We start from the raw sequence: 21,492 nt of genomic DNA on the forward strand, positions 1-21,492 counted from the left end.
TAGAAATCCCTACTTTAATATTTTATGTAAGTCATAAGCTGCTGGTATGGTAAATGAGCTGCTTTGTTTCTTTCAACTGGATGGGAGTGATTAGGATGACTTATACAGCATATAAAAAGTGTGCTGTTTTATCTTTCTACCTTTGTTTCTAAAAACAAGCAATTTAATTACAATACTAACAATGTAGACCACAACACTTGTCTTTTTTACTATATGTCCGGTCACTGAAGACAAATAAAGAAACTAAAGCGTTTCACCTTTATGTTGGATTTAGGGTAATTTTAATTGTAAAATAACAGAATGAAAAATAATTTAAATAGTATTTTCATACCTGTTAGCTAACATGCAGCTGAAGTGTAAATATTCTATCTTTTACAATAACTACTCTTTATTTTACCATGATTCATTTCATGATGTTCCAGACAACTTTTACATTCACAACTCATCGCACTGCAGTCACTACACTCCCAGGTGGACTGAAAGCCTCTGGGATACACATTTGTTTCACAAATAAAGTACATTCTCCTTTAACTATTATGTTTTTTTAAATATCTAAACATAATAAATAAAAAATAATGTTTTTTCTGTCATAATTGTTTCAACAAAATCTAATTCTAAATGCAGAAGCAGTGTATGTCCTGAGTACAGCCGAGTGCTTCATTAAGACTTAAGAGTAATTGCAACCGATTCTACCAATCAGATCAAATTAATTTGTTCTGTGACAACAGATACAAAATGCAGAAATGTTAGTAGTTCACTTTTCTGGAGCAGGTCTGGTCTATTTTAATTTCATTTTAAGGAGTAAAGACATCAATGATCTTGGTCAAACATGTGATGTTGCCCATCAGTCAGAGGAGTGTTAGAAGAACAGGAGCAAGTTCATCCATGCAAAATGCTAAATATTCCAGATAGTTGTCAGCCTTGGTAAATGTGAATCTCCCAGTGAAGTCACCAAAACATCAGTCTGTAATATTAAAACGCAGGAAGGCAGCACAGCTTTGCAAAGCAACAAGAAGAACAAAAAAACTGCTTTATGTCTGGAGACGTGTCTTTGGGACAGCAGAGACCAAAAAAATGTAGATATTTAGTTTTAATGTAAAGTATCTCATTTGAAAACAAAGATCTCATACAAACTGGCAATCACTTTGGTGGAGGGTTGATCATTCAGGCAGCCATAGGACTTGGACACCTTGCAGTCAGTGAGACTATGAACTTATCTGTAGGCAGCAGCAGTTTATCTTTAAGTGGGTTTACTTGTGAAAATCGGGCCATGCGGCAGGAAAATGATCCCAGACATAACAGCAAATCTAAACAACTGAATCAAGGTACCTCCATCGTTTTTGGCTGAATGGCTTAGCTTAGTTTTGATCAATTAGTCTGTTACCAATGCAAAATCATCTGAATTATAACTGGCACTATAATGAATTTCACATCATAAGAAGTAAAAAAAACACATCTTCGTATGGAGAGCTGTTGTCATCAAACCATCCTGAGTCGCCAATGAGGCCATCAGTGCCTTTGAAGCATGAGTTGTTTTTGGCCCCACTGGCTTCTCTGTGACCGGCAGAGTGGCATCAACAATGCAGGAGCAGATGACAGCACCACTTTCTGCAGATGTCCAGTCTTTTTTAAATCAACATGCTTGTGGGTCTCTCAGCTTATTTTTTGCACCCCATAGTTACTGCTAACACTAGTATTCATAAAACGTGGAGGTAATTGGGCTCTCAGGAGACTGTGGATAATTTTATGGTAATTCTGACAGAAGAACAAAATGTTTAATTTACAAAGTGAAGCAGCCATCTACCGAGGGAAAGCCTCACATGGCATTTCATCAACTTTCAACCACATCTGAATGAAGAAAAAGGCAGGGAGAGAAAAGAGGGGGATCTATTTCAGGCAATAATATGTACATAACTGTTTGTTCATTTATTAAAAAATCCCTGCTGACTAATATATCTGTGTATTTAAACGTGTCTATACTGTGTTGGTAATGGTATTCACACATATGTTTTGTATCTGTTGCAGTATATCTTAGTCCTTCCTGTACTATAAATAAATACTCAGCCTCCAGCAGTTTGAGAAGAAAGCGACACTGCGCCATCATGCATGACAAAACTTGTTGTTTAAGCAGCATCTCTGCAGCTTTTAACTCGAGAGACGCAAACCACTGTGTGTGTCCTTTTAAGGGTCATACTTTGGACATTAAAACACAGGGGAAACACCATCTGTTGTGAATTGGTTTTTGAAATAGAAAATAAATTAGTAAGCAAAAACCTATAAAGACAGAGGGAAACGAGAGCGATAGAGATAGAGGCGAAGAGGAAAAATAGAGAGAGTGCGGTTAGTCATGCATGTGACAAGAGCAGCTCAGAGGTGCTGGTCCTGCTGCCTCCAGGAAACTCATTCAATTACCTGTCTGTGCAGAGCTATAAACACTATGTGTTCTTCATAGTCATACTGCCCTCACAACACGCTCCATGGCTTCTCATGTCAGGCTCAAAGATCTGCTGTCATGTTTTGATACAACATATGTATTTCACCTTTAGATGACATTTACTCAAGTACTGTACATTGTGAAGTTTCTGAACAAGTAAAAGGTTAGTAAAGATATCACAGATATTTAGCTGTTTTTTTAAGCCTTTAGCGTTAACACCAACAACAAGGCTAGGGGAAAATGTTTTTCTTGGTTTTTCCGTTTGTTTTTGACAAAAATAAACACAATAAATGTGTTTAGCTAATGTTTGAGATGTTAAAAGAAGAAGTTAATATTAATTTAACAACAGTGAAATGGCTGAAATTTAAACAACAGTGTGATATCAAACACTGGATTTTACATACCCAAACCAACTGATAGAGATGGCTCAGGAAGGTTTATTTCCACATTTTAAAGAAATAAAATAATCAGAGTCACTGCAAATTTATCTCTACTAAATGGTAGGCTAGGACCTTAAAAGGTTCTATGAGTAAGTATGATGTGAAGTCAAACTATTTTTCCCCAAAAGCACGTCATCACACTGTCAAGCTGTTAACCTATCGCAATAAATCAAGTTGCGCGAAGACATGTGATATGAATCGTCTACAGTAATAAAGAGCTGACCTATCTCACAGAAAGAAAGAAAAAAAACTCTTATGCAAGAGCAAATTTGCTGTATTATATCAAATTGAGATCAGGGAAGATGAAATACATAAGCAGGTGGATGGACTCACGTGCACACAAGACCTTTGAGCAAATTCAGTTGAGAGCCTGAGGCGTTCTGAATGCACTGACCTGTAAATTACCTTTCATTGTCACAGCGAACTAGGCAGAGAAAGAAACAAGATGCAGTCTGTGTGCGCTTGATGGGTAGTGTGGTGTGGTTCCTTATTTAGCTGATGGTGTCAACACACCAGAACACTTAAAAAAAAAAAAAAAAAAAGGTCATGCTGTTGCAAAGAAAAAGAAAGCAGACAGAAACAGGAGATAACAAGAAGCAGAAAGGATGCAGAGGCAATGGCAAGCAAGGCTGCTAAGAAAATGTCAGCCTCCCACAAATCTGTCCGCCTGTGGACCTGTCTGCTTTAAATGGTGTCTGTCATCTTGTGTTGACCTGTTCTCAAGTGCCTTCTTGAGGCCAAGCATCATCGTTAGTCTGAAATGTGGTGTTTCTCACATCTTAAAAAGAAATTTAGCTGGTCAACGGAGGCAAAAAGTGTATGGTTTAAAATTAGAATTGCACAACAAAGGAGATTGTGGCTCATGCATTCATTCCTTTTCTAAACCGCTTAATCCAATTCAGGGTCGCAGGCAGGCTGGAGCCTATCCCAGCAGTCATTGGGCGAAAGGCAGGGTACACCGTGGACAGCTCGCCAGTCCATCGCAGGGCTGTGGCTCATAACACACACGTCAAATTACAGATAAACAGGTTTCAGATGCTCTCATCCCTAATGATGTAAGAAGGCGTTAAAAAGCATGTTTCAGCCATATTATTTCTTTTCCAACAATTGCTTAAGAAACAAATTTAAGCCATTAAGAGTAATTGTTTGTCTTTCACTTGCGCCATATTAAAATCCAAATTTGGCATGATCTCAGCAAGAGAAGCTAAGGAGCATATGGGTGCTTTGTTACAACTGTGAAGACAATCTACCAAAAAACACTTCACATGACAATGACACAGCTTTCAAGTCTCAATTGCTTTGTTTGGTGTTTTTCTACATCAGGTGTCCAGAAACCAAGATACTATGGGAGTTATTTAAACATATGTCAATTTAAAATGATCTCTCCAAGAGCTGGTGATTTTTGGCGAATGGGTTCTTCGTCACAGCTGTGAAAATCTTCCACCAAAACTAATTATCCTCCTTATTTATGAAGATACCACCAGCTTCATATTAAGAGGAGGATGACCCATTTGAAATATTACACAATTAACAATAACTACATATTGTGTTTGAAGTATCCATTAGTGTGTGATGTGCCACATACTGCATACCACACACTACAAGTTCATAACTAGTAGATCTTGTGTGATCTGTCTTTTGATATAATCAAGTATGTGGTCTCTAAGTCTGAAGGTATATAGAATTCTGTAATGTGTGCCAGCCTTAAGGATGCAGAAACTAATACAACTGGGCTAAGAACTTGTAGTATTAAGAGCTGGAAGGGTAGTGGAAACCGTCTCTTACAGGAAGAGAAATGTTCAGAGTCCTGGACAGAAAAGCTGTTTAGCCATGAAAAAAAAGACAAAAACTCGTCAGTGACAACTAAATAATCGAAAGCCATACTACAGTGCTGACAACAGAAAAACTCTTGGTGATAATTCATTCCCTTGTCCATTCTTGGGAGCAAATTTCTCCCTCATTCAAACTCTGCTTCAAATCTAATAATAGATTCATATGTAGCCTGTTTTGACCTGTGAATTAAACAAATCCTTGTAAAAAAAAAAAAAAACCTATCAGTTTGAGTAAAGATTTTATATTCATACTTCATATACTTATTTGTAAATATGTCAGTGCATCTTGTGCTAAAGCTTTTTTTTTTTAATGCCTCCCCTCTTTAAAAATCTCTCCATCATGCCTGCCTCCCTGGTGTCCCCTGCACTCTGTTCCCATCTGCCTGCAGTTGCACCCAATCTTGACACAAACCTGTTTCACCCTCTACTTTAAGTACCCTGTTTCTGCAGTCACTCTTTGTCAGACCATGAGCCAACAACACCTCTCAGAGCTATGAAGCCTACACCCGCCTTCATTTGTTTGGACTTTTTCTTCTGATAAAACCAATTTCATCTTGGATTAGTCTTTGAGTCTCCCTGTTCTGACTGATGACACTCTCAAACAAATAACTTGCAAGGAAAAAACTATTTTTGCTTATATTCTCATCAGGCATATACTTAGTTAAGTTAAACCACATTAATGGTGAAGGTGTTCAACAGCTACACACAGATTTGTTACAGCCGTCAACTGAACTTTAGCTTTTATTAAACCACTGATCCACATAAAATCACCACCAGATTATGTCTAAAAGAGTTGGTTTCAATTTCAGCAGAGAAATGGATTTGAAAAGTGGTTTTAGGAATAAAAAGAAGTCTATTTTTAGTCACAGTATGTTGGTCGTGTTGTATCAGGCAGAGAGCAGATTGAACTAGTTTTTCACCCAATCAACTTTTTTCAGGATGCACTAACAGGGTTGGTTCTAATCTTTAAAAGAGGCCAGACTAAGATTTTCAGTCCATCTGACGCAAAAGGAACACAAGGTTACAGTACAGCGCAAAGTGAAAAGCAGTTGGCAGACCACAAATAAAGAATCACTTCCAAATTGCATTAAAGGCTCATCTTAAATTTGGCTGGATGGAGTGTGAAGCTCTTACATGCTCATAAAATAGGTGGATTTCTCTGTTTTGAAACAGTGAGCAAAGGTTCATATCAAAGTCTAAAAGAGTAACCTATTGTGTCATGGTCTATGTCTTCGTGTCGTCTTTTTTTAGGTCATTCATCTCTGTATGACCTCATAACATCAGTAGGTGAGACGGGTCTTCTGGCTTATCAGTTATGAACTCAGGTTGAGTTCAACATGTTAAACTGGAGGAGATGTTTTTGCATGGCTAAAATATTAACTCTGTTCTCGCCTTCTTCTTGTTGCATTGGTTTTTCTACAGCCACAATTTAGTTTTTTCTCAAATTCAAGCAGATTTCTTGCCATTACAATCATTCAGCATAATTTCTTTGTTTCATGTGGCTGATCTGCCGCCGTCCTCTCTGCTCCTGTAAAATAATTATACTCTTTTGTTTCATTCTAATCAGACCTGCCGATGAGCTTTGGATAATCTAGATTTCATTGTAGTCTAGCAGTCATTTTTTAAACAAGATAAAAGCTGGCAAAGAAGCTGAGGCTGTGCTTCTCCCTCCACTTTGGATCTCCGTCTCTGTCTTGTCCCTTTATTGTCCTCAAGGAGTTAATCTTCTAATCCCTACCCTAACACATCCCTCTATTCTATGCTATTATGAGCTTTTCTGTTTTGTTCAGCTCTATTCAATGTTCTTGTTTCAAGCAAGATATGGAATTGGGCAATTCCCACATTAAGCTCCGTGCAGCTTTAAAACGTACTCTGCTCTATAATTTCACTTGGTGTTTCTGGAAGATAAAATAACAGATTATGTCACGTGTAGAGCTCTAACTCTTTGTTGTTTGATTTTTTTTTCCAACAATGAAAATCTTTTTTGAAATATTCTGAGACAAGTGCTTTTTCCAAGGTTTCTTCATTAGGACAACAGCAGACAAAGCTGTTTTCATATCCCCATGATCCTTATTTATGTGTGACTTTGTGAGGTTTTCTACTTCTGGCTAATACTTTTGGAAAACTACTCAAATCTAATCTCAGTCCATTGTGACTTGAACTGACAGCAATGTCCAGAAAAATCCACACAATAAACAAAAACATCGCTTTACTACCTTAATCCTTCCTGCTGGTTTTCAATGCATTTCAGTTACAGTTCTGCCTTGAAGTTTTGACTGAAATGTCTCCTTCAATACCACTCAAAACACTATTTCCCTTCTGCTCATATAACTTGCTGTTGTTCAAATCTGCTAGCAAGGATTCACAATGATTTTATATTGGATCAGGTAAAGTATGTTATCTACATTTTTCTAAGTTCCAACTGGTGATTAAAGTACAGGTTGGCTGGTTTCCAGTATAAAATCTCAATCTCAGTTGAATTCAGCTTAATGTGATTATGCCATGGAGTGTTATTACAGTAAATGTGAAAATTGCATTTTATTCATCAGATAATAAAACACAAGCATTGGCTTATTTCATGTCCTTCATTTTGAGTTGTTGGTTTTGTAGCCTGAAAGTATGTTTTTGTGTCACAGCAAAAGCCAGCAAAGCCAGAACCTTGACTGTATTTTCTTAACCTCAAAATTAGCTTGAAGCATTGTTGTGGTATTTTCATTCCAAGCACATAGGGCAATGTTTACAAGTCAGAGGATAAATGAAATGGATAATGGGTTCAATACAAAGGTGCACAGCTTCTGGTGCTTTGATGGGAAATGTGCTTTGCTTTAGAAATCTCATCAATTTTCTCAGAGTCAAAATCAACCTAGAAAACTAAAATGATGTAGTCTTCTGTTTTATGAGTGTCACTTTCAGTCCTTCTGTGTCATTATTGGGTTTTTTTGTACACCAAAACATCAGTATTCACATCTTCAAAGCTACTATTCTGTATTGTAAGCTCTACAATTTTACTATCTTGTGCTCAAGTTGGCAAAAGTGAGACAAGAAAGCAGAGAAGTCTCATAAGAGTCTCATTCTGCTCTTTGACATCATAAACCAACACAGTGAGAAGCCCCGAGTCAGTTTTTTCTTAGTGTTTGTTTGTATATTTTTGTCTAAATACTTTGAACCAAACCGCTGCATCATACCTATACATACACGAGGAGTACCATTTAAATTAAACAGAATAAAAAAGAGACAATTCAAAATATGTAAATAAACTGACTGCCAAAAAAACAAACAAACAAAGGAAAATCCTTAAGGAATCCACCTTCCCTCCATGTTGCACCAGCATTTTACTACAGCAGCCCAGAAGCAACCAACCATACTGGTTCTAGGAGTGTTCTAGTGTCTGGTCTGAAGGCATGTGGGCACATTTTCACAACTGTGTAAACCAAAGTGTCAGAGTGGGGGAATGTGTTGAGCTCATGGGCTCATGGATGGACTGCTCTGTTTCTTAATTTACATTTATTTACTGAGCGTTGTAAAGTCGAAACGACGTGAGTCGAGAACCGCATAACCCGAGGACCACCTGTACATTAAACATCTACTGTGATGCTATCTTGGACTTATTTTTCCCAGTCACTCTGGGCATTATTTGTTGAGTTAGAGGCAGTAATGACACATTTTTCTAATCTACATTGGCAAAGGTAATAATAACATTCAGATTATAAAAAAGTCATTTAGGAATTTGCTGAAGACTAATAGACTGATGTTCTGTTTGTTTCAGCTGTCAGCTGTGATGCAACATGTTTGTAAAAAATGAGAACATTATGTATGACCATATGGCTCCTTCTAATGCCGATGTAAACTGGTGCTCTTAGAGCTGAATTAGAATCAGAATCAGTCTCTGAGATGTCAGTCAAGGGCAATGGTTCATTTTACACACTAAGAGTAGACTGCATAACTTCAGAAATAAAAAGGTCTGCTCCACTATAATTACATAATTACATTTACTCATTTTGAGAGGAAGATTGAAGTCTGAGTGTACAAGCAGCTGAGATATCAAAAAAAGCTCACGCATCTTAAAAAATTTAAAACCATATTTGCATATATTTTATTCAATATGTTTGTATTATTTCTGACATGCAGGCAAACCATGAAAGCTCTGAACCTCACCAACAGATGCTTCTGTGCAGTAATCCTGAGTGGAGTAAACCCAACAAGGCAGTGTAAAGAGACATGATGCTGTATCATTTTTACAAATCTCTGAAGGGATGATAATCATAACAGGAGTTATTTCTCAGTATGTCAATGTGTCCAGAATATATATTCATAACAAAAACCGATTTTGATACCGTACAGGAGGCAGCAGGAAGAATCTGACAGCAATGAGCCAAAGTGGGTTGATTCTGAGAAGCAATGATAACCGTGACTAATGCACAGCTAGTCAAGTCCCAAAAGACCTACTGGTTCTGAGAGAGTGTGTGTGAGAGAAAGAATTTGTATGACTGTATTTGTGATTTCTGTTTATTGAACTTCAACTTTATTGGCCATTTTCTGCTACATGGTGAAATAACAGGTAGTTACTGACTAACTCAAACTCTATCACATAACCTTCAGCACACGTATCAGTTGGCAGTCACTCATTGTGGAGTGTGATTGAGTGCGCTTGATGTATAGGTGTTTGGAAACTCTGGCAGGGAAAGTAGCTCACACTCACTTTACACACAAACATAAGGCCTTTCATCGCCTTTCTGTTTGAAGATTCATCTGTGACACCTAAAACTCGGTCACACCGTAGAGTCAGCAGCACACCACACTAAGCCAAACCATTTCACCTACTTATCTAAAATGATGATTCGGACTTCAATCTTCAATATAACATTTAAACACACATCAAAGAATACCAGCAGTCTATAACTGGCACAAACAAAGTTATCAACAATCAAACACGTCCCACTTTCTCCAGGCATTTCTGACTTTCTGTGCAGCTAGTTGTATGCCAACAAGATGTTCATGTATTATATGTGAAGGTCAGGGTGAAGTGATAACAAAAAAATTCCAAAGACATTTGTTATAAATTGACTTTAAAAGTTGCAGAATGATGAGAAATGCCAGTCAAGCTACATTATTCACATGACCACAAAGGTATTTGGTTTCAGTAAACAAAACATCATATGTGTCAAATTTTATAGATATATTTCCTTAATTCAAGAGTGTGCAATAAAAAAAAAAACCTTACTCCACCACAAACTATGAAACAAAAAAAAGATTGAACATTTCAGAAACTTGAGCAGAACAGCTGTCAATGACTGCGGTCTGCCCTCTCTGTGGCCTCGATGGTTATTGTAATCTGAACACTGATGGAACTCCAAGTGTGAAGTTTTCTATAGTGCAGATGGATTAGAGATGACTTAAAATGAGAATGCATTTCCTCAGGGAGACACTGCAATTCGCTTCGACTAGCAACCCCATTGTAGAGAAACCAGGTGATTAGGATGGAACTAACAGGATTGGGCTGATGCCTCTCTGTTCAGAGAAAGAGGCAACAGAAAAGACACACAATATCACTCAGGCATACAATCACACTGGAAAACAATGGCATGTTCAAACCATAGCACGCAAATGCATGATTATACAATGGCTGTTTGCACATGCCACATTTGCACACACAGATAGCTCTTGTTGCACGAATATACGCACATTTGGATCATGTCGCATTCAGGCTCCATCACAACAGGGAAGTACGATCTGCTCTCTTTCTAGCCAATAAGCATGGCTCTGTCTCAAACAGGCTTTTTTCCCCAACCATGCTATTAAGATCTGTTTTTGCCAGCTGCTGTTTCTGGAGCATGAAACAAACCTGCACATGAAAGTAAATGCTTTGATTTATTTAAAAAAAAAAAAAAAAAAACACTTATTATGGAGTGTGTTTATGCACATGCAACTATTAGGATGTGAATATAACAGTTTTCTATACCAACTAGAGTTACAAGTAGCAGACCAATGCTCCAAATTTTATTAGTAAAACTGAAGAAAAAAGAAGGCTTTGACAGCCTCAGTGACAGCTGGTAAAATATTACTGTAATAAACCATGTTGAGAAGGCATTTTCAAAAACAAAGCTAAGGACTGAGAAGAGTATTATGGGTTAGAGCCGTGGTTATCATGACTGCCTGCCGGCTGTCTAGGGACATTTCCTCTCACCATGAGTGTTAGCTGAAAAGTTGTTACTTCTAACCAATCTCCACAATGCAAGCCGACTGTTCACTTCACAGCACTGAACTCTATCATCTCTAATAAGAGGACATCAGTGGAAGTATATTTTTATTAATGTTACCAGCTAAAATCTATTTAAAACAAAGAATGTAGCATGCTTCTCTAACTCTGATAAAAGGGCACACTGGAACACTAATTTGCTGACATCACATCTTCAGAGGACCTGAAGTCAAAGTGAGGGAAGTAAATCGCTGAAACACAGGACAAACAACCTGAGAGTGGTTCTGAGTCATTATCAGATTCTGTTAATGCTATTTCTAATCTTTCCAACGATGTCTAACACATTGAAATCCGACGATGACCTTAACACAAGTGTTATTTTGTGCACGTACGATGGAAGCAACAAGCTTCAATTCAAGTGTTTTGGCCACCATGACAATCTCCTCAGTCCCAGGTGATAGTGATTACGCCACCGCTGTTCCAAAGGGCCTGAAAGACTATTTTTGTTTGTTTTCTAAACATAACAAAGTTAGTCAGTAAAAATATTAAGTGTAATTTTTTTAAAGAAGCTTTAAGCTGGATTTAAAATCGTGGCATCTGTGTGGTCTCACACTCAACTGTAGGGTTACACAGTCGTGTTGCAGTTTTTTCTTCCACAGTTACTGCACAAAATCGGCGAGTAGAAAATAAATAATCACAAACCAACAAATCACAAGGGAATATTTCTGCATAACAGTGCTGCAAGCAGGGGTGCATGTTGGGTCTGGACGAATGTCAAGCCTCTGCAGAGCTATGCAAAGTACATTGCAACGATGCTGTAAGCAGCCCACACAGACATGGTGCGAGTATAAATCTCCCTTAAAAGTTTAGTGAAAACTCCCTAATTTTTCTATTATCAGACTTTATACATAAGCTTTATGCATGTAATGACAAAAATATAGTGGTACTGTTTATGTTCTGGTGATGTTGCATAATTTAAGCCCAACAGGCAGAAAACAAAACATTTTAAAACCCAAAAGTCATTTAATAGTGTCATAAAAGTGCTCCCACACAAGAATAAATAAACAGCTTTGTGAATAAAATCTGAGTAAGGCAAATAGATTTGCATGAGATCTGCGTGGAAACAATATGTTTGTCTTAAACAGAAGTTGCTTCAAAATGTTAAAGGATCGTAGACTGTTTTACTGAATTTTGCAGCTGAACTCCAAACTAATTGTTATTCTTCATTTTTCTGCTCATATTTTTTTTGAGCAGATCCAAATCACGAATCTATGAAGGAGTAGGATTGTGTACATAAAGCAGGAAAATGTCAACTCTGTTGTGATCCTGTTCCCTGGTGGGCGTGTCTGGCATCCTGGCACCTGGATCAGCACCTGATCGGCATCTTGGCAATCAGCAGCAGCACTATTTAAGATCTGCCCAGCCTGCTGTTCATCGCCAGATAGTTGAACGCCTTTGGTACAACTCTCGGCCTGAAGGATTCTTCCCAGTGTGATTTCCTGATCGTTAACCCGTGTGTTTTTTTCCCCCGTCAGAGATCCTGCCTGCATGCCCGATTGCTGCCCTACCGCCTGCCTGCCTGCCTGCTCGCCCGCCTGCCTGCCTGCCCGCCTCTCTGACCGCCAGGTTTACCTCCCCGCTTGTCTGCCTGCCGACTAACCTATCTTCCGCATCCACCTGGGAAAGAAACCGAAATCAGAAGGAAGCAAATAAAGCATTGTTTGAAACTCCAAGCCGAGTCCGCATATGAATCCCCCGCACTTGACGACAACCTAACAAACTCCATCCCCAACATTTAAACATTATGCTTTCATCATCTGTGGACTGCAAAAGGACAATGTGAACAAGAAAAACTGGATTAATATTGCCAAAAGTGAAGCTGAAATGCTGCACAGTGGCAAGCTTGGCAAAGCAAATCAGAGCCAGCAGTGCAAAGATTAAAGAGCGGCACACCCACTGAGAGAACCAAAGTCTAAGAAATAACTACAGTCATCAGACATCCTGTGGATTAATTTTTTGCTGCATTGATAAGAGGGTTCAGGTTCACTGGGAGCACATATCTCATTGTGCATCAGATAAGTTAACAATATTTTAATGGAAGCAACTAAGATTTATTGGATACACCAATACACTGCTGTGACTGCGTCGGGCATGCTGCTCTGGTGGATGTCAGCTGAATTCTCACAGGACATACCCAAACTGAGAATATACATTTAAAGATTTAACAGTGTTGCTAAAATTAGTCCACCACAGCTGGAATTTGACCAAAATATTCACATCTGCAATATGCAAGTAAAGCAGATGGCCTCAGTATAAATGAACTCTGCTCTGTTTGCCTTGTGTGTTTAACTTAAGCTGATCTGAGACCTGTTAATTACACTGGTGGGCAGACAGACCCCCAGCAGAGGGGGAAAAAAAAGAGACCATTGCTCATGTTCCTATGAATTTATAACCTACTCCAACCTGCTTTACTCAGACTTTGTAAGCCTTGTGATTGCAATACTTCTACATACTAGACTGTTCTACCTAGACTTCATGTATGTGTCGGAGAAAAATCTGCAGCTGGGTTGATATGACCTAATTTGGTGTTAAATGTGATATAAAAAATATTACAGTGAGACCAGGAAAGGACATTGATGTGCTTAGTGATTTCATGGGTTTTAGAGAAGCAAATGTTATTAGCTTTACTGCATCAACATAGATGATGTTAAGAAACAGAGATAAGAACAGTACAACAATGATCTGTTTTTCAAGTGAATACTTAGCATCTGCATCTGATATGCTCCCAGTGAGTATTAAAACTGGGTGTGAGATGTTCACTGCAGCTGGAAATTACTAACAAATAATAAACTTCCAGGTGTGTTGTGGTTTACATTGTGGAAGAACTTTGTGTTGTGGATTTTTGATGATTTAAGGTAAGTGGGTACATTTAGGTAACTCAATAAAACTGATGTTTTAAGTTTACCAACTTTTTATTCAAAATGACAGTTAATAAGGTTTTTTTCTTGCAGCTATCAAAACAAATGACTTATATTATACTTTTTTTTCATTTATTTTAGGTGAATGTTTTCTTTATATTTCTTTATTTTATATTTATATTTAGATTCTGAACACATATCTTATTTTGTTCCGTTAATCACTTTGTGACTGCCTTGCTCTACTAGGCCTTCAAAGTGAATTATTGTTGTTAAATACCTTTGTTTACCAATGTGCTCTCAAAATGTTTCTGATGATTGATTTGCATGAGGAAATCTGATCTTTAACTTTTCTCTCTTCTTCCTGCTGCACTGCATCTCCTTGACTTTGCAATAACCTAAAATGAATAGCAGCGTGCCGCCCACAGTAAAATCGTTTCGCGGGCCAGGTCTAAGTTGAGGTTTACTCAGGAGATGCAGCCTCTAAACAATATCTGATTTTCTCTTGCAAGCTCGCTGTTTTACAGATTTGACCTCATCACAGTGTGTTTGCTGCAAATCGGGGAAAAGTTTATTTATTATTCAAGGTGTAACAACATTTTATCCCCAAAAGAGCTTACTGTAATATTTCAAGTATTCTATATGAGAAATACAATACTAAATACTGTTAGCCCACTAGACATGAGTTAGGATCTTTCCTTATGCTTTTATAATTCTTTATTCCGCTAATGAACATAGCAGCTGTGAATGCCTCCATCAAGCAAAAACACCATCCACCCATTTTCTGCCATTTATCCAGGGTTGGGTTGCGGGGGCAGCAACCAAAACAGTCTCAGATTTGGAATAGCTAATTGTCATCCCAGCAACTTCACACTTGGCTGCAAATTGCTCAAGCGACAGCTGGAGATCCTGACCAGTTGAAGCCAACAGAACATCAACTGCAAAAAGTTGAGACTCAATCTTGAGGCCACCAAACCAGATCTCTGAGTTTCCCCTAAAATAACTGACCCAGTGCCATGTCAAATTAAAAGCAGCCATGTCTTCAAAATTATGACTCAGTATTTTCAAAGTAAGTGAGTGAAACTGAGATGGGTATGCGTAGGACACGTACCCTGCACTCCCCCTATCCGTCCCCTCTGCCCCAGTTGAATGACTTCTCCAACTCTACAAAGCACATGTAGACCCTTTGGGCTAACTCCCAAGCCTTCTCCAAGACCATAAACAGGGTGTAGAGCTGGTTCACTGTTACAATACCAGGGTGAAAACCACACTGCGCCTCCATAATCCAGGGTTCCCCTATCAGATGGAGGCTCTTCTCCAGGATTCCTGAATAGAATTTACCAGGAAGGATGTGGAGTGTTCTCCCCCTGTAGCTGGGGCACACCCTCCAGTCCCCCTTCTTGAATTGGGAGACTACCACCCCATCTGCCAGTCCAGACGCTTTGTCACTAATTTCCAAGAGATTTTGCAGAGGTGTGTCAACCAAGACAGACCTACAGCATCCAGAGTCTTAGAGAAGGCAGATCTGTTTGCCCACACCTGCTCAGTGCCTATCGCTGGGAACAACTCCAGAATTAAAGAGGGTTCAAACCTTTTTAGGGACACTGGTTTCAGAGCCCAAGCCATGCATAAGGGTGAGTCCATCTGAATTTAGATGGAACCACTCAAATTTGCACACCAGCTGAGACTCCTTTTCAGTCAGAGAGGGGATGTTTACAACCCTAAAAGTAGCTTCTGCCTGCAGCTAAGTATCAGACTGCCAAGGTCCCCACCTTCAACTGCTGCCCTGCTCACACTGTACCCGATCCCTTTGGCCATTACTACACGTGGTGAGCCCACAGGAGGCAGGCCCATGTTACTCTTTTGGGCTGAGCCCAACAGGGTTGCAAGGGCAAACGCCACAAGGCAATTGCCTCAGTGCCCCACTTCTGGGCCTGGCTTCAGAGGGTGTCCATGGAAGGGAAACTAAGATCCATTGTTTTTATGTATCATACGGGTCTTTTAGCCACAACTGGTCTAATACATCCCCAAGAAACTTGTTTGCCATCGGTGACCCTACCAGTGGAAACCATCCTCCCTTCTCCCAATGACATACTGTAGCTCTTGGGATCTTCAGGACACATAAACCCCATCTTACACAGTAAAGTTGTGACTCAACGAGGGGCAAAAACCCTTCCATAAAATATAAACACCTATATTATTTTGGAGTCTGTATTTAAAAATATCAGTGGTACAATTGTGTAACAATTTCACAGATCATTTAAATAAAAGCACAAACATATACCATTTTAAGAGAAGGTACAAAATGCAAATATTAAATAAATATAAACTTGAAGAACAGCAGTGAAACAAAGGAGAGTGATGTTGGTGTGACAGTGTTTGAATCCAGGAATATTGTGACCTTTTTTAAAAATCCACTTGTGTTTTCTTGGAATTAAGGAGGAAGGGGTGTGCATAAATATTTTATTGTGAGGTAGGAGATTTTAGTTGTATGATTGAGTTGGAGTGTTGTAGTGTACTGTAAAAATGCAGTAGGGCCATGTAAGTTTATACTTCTATTTTCTCCTTTTCAGACATGAAGATGTAAATGTTGTAGACAAAACATGTTTGTTTGGCTGTAATGGTAGTGGAAAGCTTGTGACCGTTTTGTTTGGATATGACAATCGTCTTACCCGTGAATTAGCTCTTCACACACAAAATGACCAGTCAACTGTGCTAAAACAGACAATTAGCTTGGCCGGTTGCTTGATGAGATGGGTGTGAAAATCAGATTTTTGGTTCAGATGTGAAAATTTATTCTGACCAACAAATGGTTTGTGGATGGGCTTTGATAAACTGTTTGAACACCGAACAGTCACATCTGCTGCAATATGCTGGTGGGTTACACAGAAAGCACATGAGCAACACTGTTAGTGTAGCTCTAGAGGCACTCAGATGCAGCATTGAGTTGTACAGCTCGTCATCACTGTTACTGAACCACTCCAAGCCGAGAAATGGAGAATGGCAGGAAAATGAACTTGATCGATGAAAACACACTTTGAGATTAATTTTCCAGTCGATGAATGAAAAGCAGAAATGTTTTAAGAAGATGCTCAGATGGAATTCCAGAGGCTTATTGCACAAAAGTAGGACTCAAATATCAAGGAAAAAATCTAATTTGGGTTCACTGAAATCAAAACAAGAGAGTTTGGGCTTAAGTGGTTGCATAAAGAGCAAGCCAAGATGAGCAGACAAGAATTCATCGAACCAGATGAAACCAATCCTGGATCAGTGCATGCTTACAGCTTCTTCCCCTTGCGATCTATCACAGAATCACACATTGTCTATGGCAATAATGGTGGGAAACTTGCCTTTGTTGGAGAAAAAAATCCTCTTTAAAGTATATGAAGATGTTGAGAACCAAATAAAAAAACAAAGGGAAACACTTTCACAGTAAAATAATAAAAAGAGAAAATGTTGAAAATAATGCAGACCACCTGAACGTGCAAGTAGGACACAAATACACACTCACAACTCTGCTAAAACCCATCAATTACAATCCACATTAATTAACATCTCTAACAAACAATCTCATAGTTGTACTCTGATTATGAATTTCATGGAATTGGAGGTGAAACTGACAGCAGAAGTGAAATATGTAAATGTTTGTGTCTGGCTATTAAAGCAACATTGGATGTTTTAATCAACTTATCTTGTCACAGAAAAGTCTGGAGGAATTTTATACACATGAAGGTGAGAGAAATTACTATTTTAGAACAATATTAACAGCCATGGCTTAGTGTTAAATTAGTTCAGTGTCATTGGTGCACCGGACTTCACTCTGGGGAAAAAAATCCCCCTCAGGTGCCCTGGATGACACAATGGTCAACTGGTCGGAGATATCATCTTATAAATTTTCTTGAATTTTCTCTTAAGGCTTACTTGAGAAGTTTTTTGTTTTTTTTTGTGGATTTTGGAATTGTTCATATCTTTCTTCTTAGACTGGTGAATCCCATTTTCTCCTAAATTGAATAGACAGATTAGCTGGCCCTGCTTTGAAATGTAAATGCCTCAAAAATGTCCACAAAAGGTCAACATATTATCTATTCAATAGGACACAGACAGATAAAGAAAAAATGACAAACAAAAGATACCAAGATATCAAGGCGCTATCCCTTATCTTGGTATTGCGTAATAGGCCCCAATACATTGAGTTGCTGCGGATTGAATGAAGGTTTATACCAGGTTGCACAACATTTGATAATTTATGCTCTTATTTTGAGCACTGAAAGCAGAGGCCAGCTCTTGTGAAGTGGAAAAACTCAAAAATGAATTTGAATTCATGAAAGTAAAAGCAAAATGAAAGAAAAGAAATGTGAAAGCTCTGCATGTTTTTGACTCTTGCATCTTGGGTACAATATGAGAAACAAGCCAGAAGTTATTACAGCATCAGCAGTTGTCATGGCAGCCAAGGGTTAAAGACACAAACCATAACCACACTGGCCCAGTTCATGTCCAGCTGAGGACTGTTGGATGTAATTCCAAATGATGTTTCTTTATTTCTTTTCTCTCCTGTACAGAATCAACAAAGCCATTTCCAAAGGAGAAAATGAATGAGCAACCAGTGTTAACTACAAACACTCGAATGGCACACACCAGTGTAGCTTCTCACCTTTATTCTAATATATAATGCATTATAACAACTGAATCTGGGGGAGTTTACCTGACTACACCACTGGATCACATAAACCTAAATAAATCATTTTACTAAAGATTTGTGTTTTTTTACTCAATGGTTTTTCAGCCATTTGTGCTTTAATATGTAGTCTGTATATAATAAGTTCAACTGAGCTAACGGTTATACCTCAACTAGGCCTGCTGATTTTGTCCCGGAATACAAGCAAAGGTGGGGAATAAATTTATAAATCTGAGCATGATGGATTCCTCTATGAGCTTGGAAAAACATAACTCCAGCTTGTTAGTATCTGACTTTTTTCAGTGTATTACATCCCAGACCAAAACAATTAAAAAAATAATTTAGCTGGTTAAAGAATGAGTGTCATGGCAACTAGCTTTACAGCCCTGCTACCTTCAGACATGATGTATGCAGTGCTTTAATTTAATGAAATAAACACTATACATCATTGTGGTTATTCTCTGTTGTTGCTGGCCAGATAAAAGAACATATAAAATACCTAAGCAAGCCTATGTGAAACACCCAGGCATATGTTGATTGAACTAAATGTAAATACACAGAAATAATATGACTTCCAACTGCATTATCTGGTTGTTAGCCGGACTTTAAATAGACTAATGCAGTATTATTTCAGCTTGGATAACATATATTTAAAAAGTCAAATTTTAGTTGGATGAACACATGTACATGTATCAGAAGTCTGCCACTTAGCATAATTATATGGAGTTTAAATTCTGCCACACATCGCAGCAAAAGAATGCAAGCAGAGAGTTATGGGCAGCAGAAAGCACAGGCACACAGAAAACACTCCCCCAATGAATTACATTCAAGTCTCATTCACATTTGAATAATCATAGGAAGACATTTATGTCGTCACAACAGATTAAAAAAAAACTACACCATGAGCAACAAAAGCCTTTTTGGCTTGCAAGAAGAAAATTGAAGAGCAAAATCTGCCAGTCTTGCTTACCTTGACATTTGGCTTCCTAGTTGAGAATCCTCTGTACCATCCTGAAAGAGAACACAATCATCAGTGACTAACACAGATTCATTGAAGAGTTAAATGTGGTTATGAATCAGAGCTTTGACTGAATATCCAAAGTGACTCTGGCTTGAATATTTCCCACAAAGAAGCCTTTGCCTTAAGAGATTTATTCTTAGAAATAAAGTAAATGGAAAACAACAAAAACAGCAAAGCATAAAAAACTTAAATATTGTGAGATAAACTCTTTGGTCCGTAAATATTTGGAGAGTAACACAACCTTCGTAGGTTTTTTGTTTGTTTGTTTGTTTATTTGTTTGTTTTTATGTACACGAACATAAATAAGTAATAAACCTGTGGTGCAAGTGTAGTCTCCAAGCTTTGACTCAAGGGGTCGAATGAAGACATGTTAAGGTGTTACTAAACTCCTTGAGAGCTTCTTGTTTTCTGTTTTGGCTGGATGGTCTTTGAGGAGGGTTTTTTTGTTTGTTTGTTTTACTTTGTTTTTTCCGAGGAAAATCCTGTAAAATGAGCTATTGTTGTTACCTGTGGATGTCCAGGCATTTTTATGGTGCTGAAAGAGACTGTTTCAAAACTTACAACACTGAAATTCTTTAACCTTGTCAGCAACTTGGAATTTAATCATATATTAATGTTTTATGCTCATATTTGAGGAAAAGTAAAACATATATACATATAACCATATGTGGTTGGATATTATTTTATTACAAGGTAATAAGGATTTAAGTCAGCCTTAAATGTATCTTTAAAGAAAGTTTTAAGAACGTGGTCATGTACCTACTGTGAAACCATATGTCTATATACATATATATATATATATATATATATATATATATATATACATATATATATATATATATATATATATATATATATATATATATATATATATATATATATATATATATATATATGTGTGTGTGTGTGTGTGTGTATATGTATATAGACATATGGTTTCACAGTAGGTACATGACCACGTTCTTAACAGTAATGAACTTATTTCTGCAAGTCTCAGAAAGTACAACCGTTCTTTCCACATGGACGGACATCCATTGCATGTCTCAGCGGAGGACAGAGCTGTCATCAAAGTTGACTCAACTTGAAAGAAAAACATTGACAGCTGAAAATTACTCACATCCAGGGACAAAATATGTTGAAGAAAAGCACACAGACATCTTCAAAGACAGCAGAGACATCGTTTGTCTCCATCCAAGTGGAAAAGGAAAATGATTTTGTCTGTAGCTTATTAGAAAAGTAAGGGTTGGAATCCTATCGTCACTGACAGAATGAGGCAAAAGATGACATGTATTTACATCAAAGTAATGCATATTACAAATGTGGCCATCTTAACTGAGTTCTGCTTAAACAAAGTGCTACTTTTTTCACTACTTTTAACAGACGTGACAAAGCTGTTGACAACAGAAGCAGGTAAGCTTGAAACAAAATATTCATTTTGGTTTCAATGACAAATCCATTTTTAAAAGTGTTTGGAAAGTAAATTTAAAGCTGAGAAGTTTCCGAAGATAATGTGAAATAATACCCAAAAATGCCTCCATTTTTAACAACAATATCAGATGCCACATTTTGCTTAACATGGCACTCATTTTTTGAGGTTCTCTATAATCTGATCTGAATATGAAAATGGGGAGTTAATTGGCTAGTTAATTAATAAGCAATCAAGATTAATTTACCACCAGTGTTAAGATGGCTGTTTACTCCCCAGCCTCTCATCTATATGATAATCAGACTATAGCTGTAGCAGCCATGTCTGGGCCTGTTTGTAGATGTTGGAATGAAGTGTGTGTGTAGCTGCAAAAGTTTACTGCATCTGTTAGAATTATCCATTTTGAAAAGGTTTTTTTAATGACAAGGAAAACCACCAAGCTGTAGTATGTGTATTTATACCATCTTAAAATACTTGATTAATATATATTTGTCAGCAGGTGTTTCTGTTCGGTGCAACACAGCTTTTCTTTGAAAAGAAGTAATCACTTTCC

At 37.8% G+C, this 21,492-nt stretch overlaps 1 protein-coding gene across 4 annotated transcripts in view; it reads right to left on the reverse strand.

Annotated features, from left to right (window-relative positions):
* LOC306756848 (dedicator of cytokinesis protein 3-like) overlaps window positions 1-21,492 on the reverse strand; it is a gene marked incomplete at both ends in the record, with an annotated part of 190,548 nt that overhangs the window by 95,900 nt on the left and 73,156 nt on the right. For all 4 annotated transcript variants that reach the window (XM_079241741.1, XM_079241740.1, XM_079241742.1 and 1 more), the window contains one exon: window positions 19,463-19,503. In XM_079241741.1, the coding sequence (XP_079097867.1) occupies window positions 19,463-19,503 (41 nt within the window). The remainder of the gene's footprint in view (window positions 1-19,462; window positions 19,504-21,492) is intronic.

This window comes from Telmatherina bonti, assembly GCF_933228915.1.
Source record: "Telmatherina bonti genome assembly, chromosome: 6".
Classification (NCBI taxonomy): Eukaryota; Metazoa; Chordata; class Actinopteri; order Atheriniformes; family Telmatherinidae; genus Telmatherina; species Telmatherina bonti.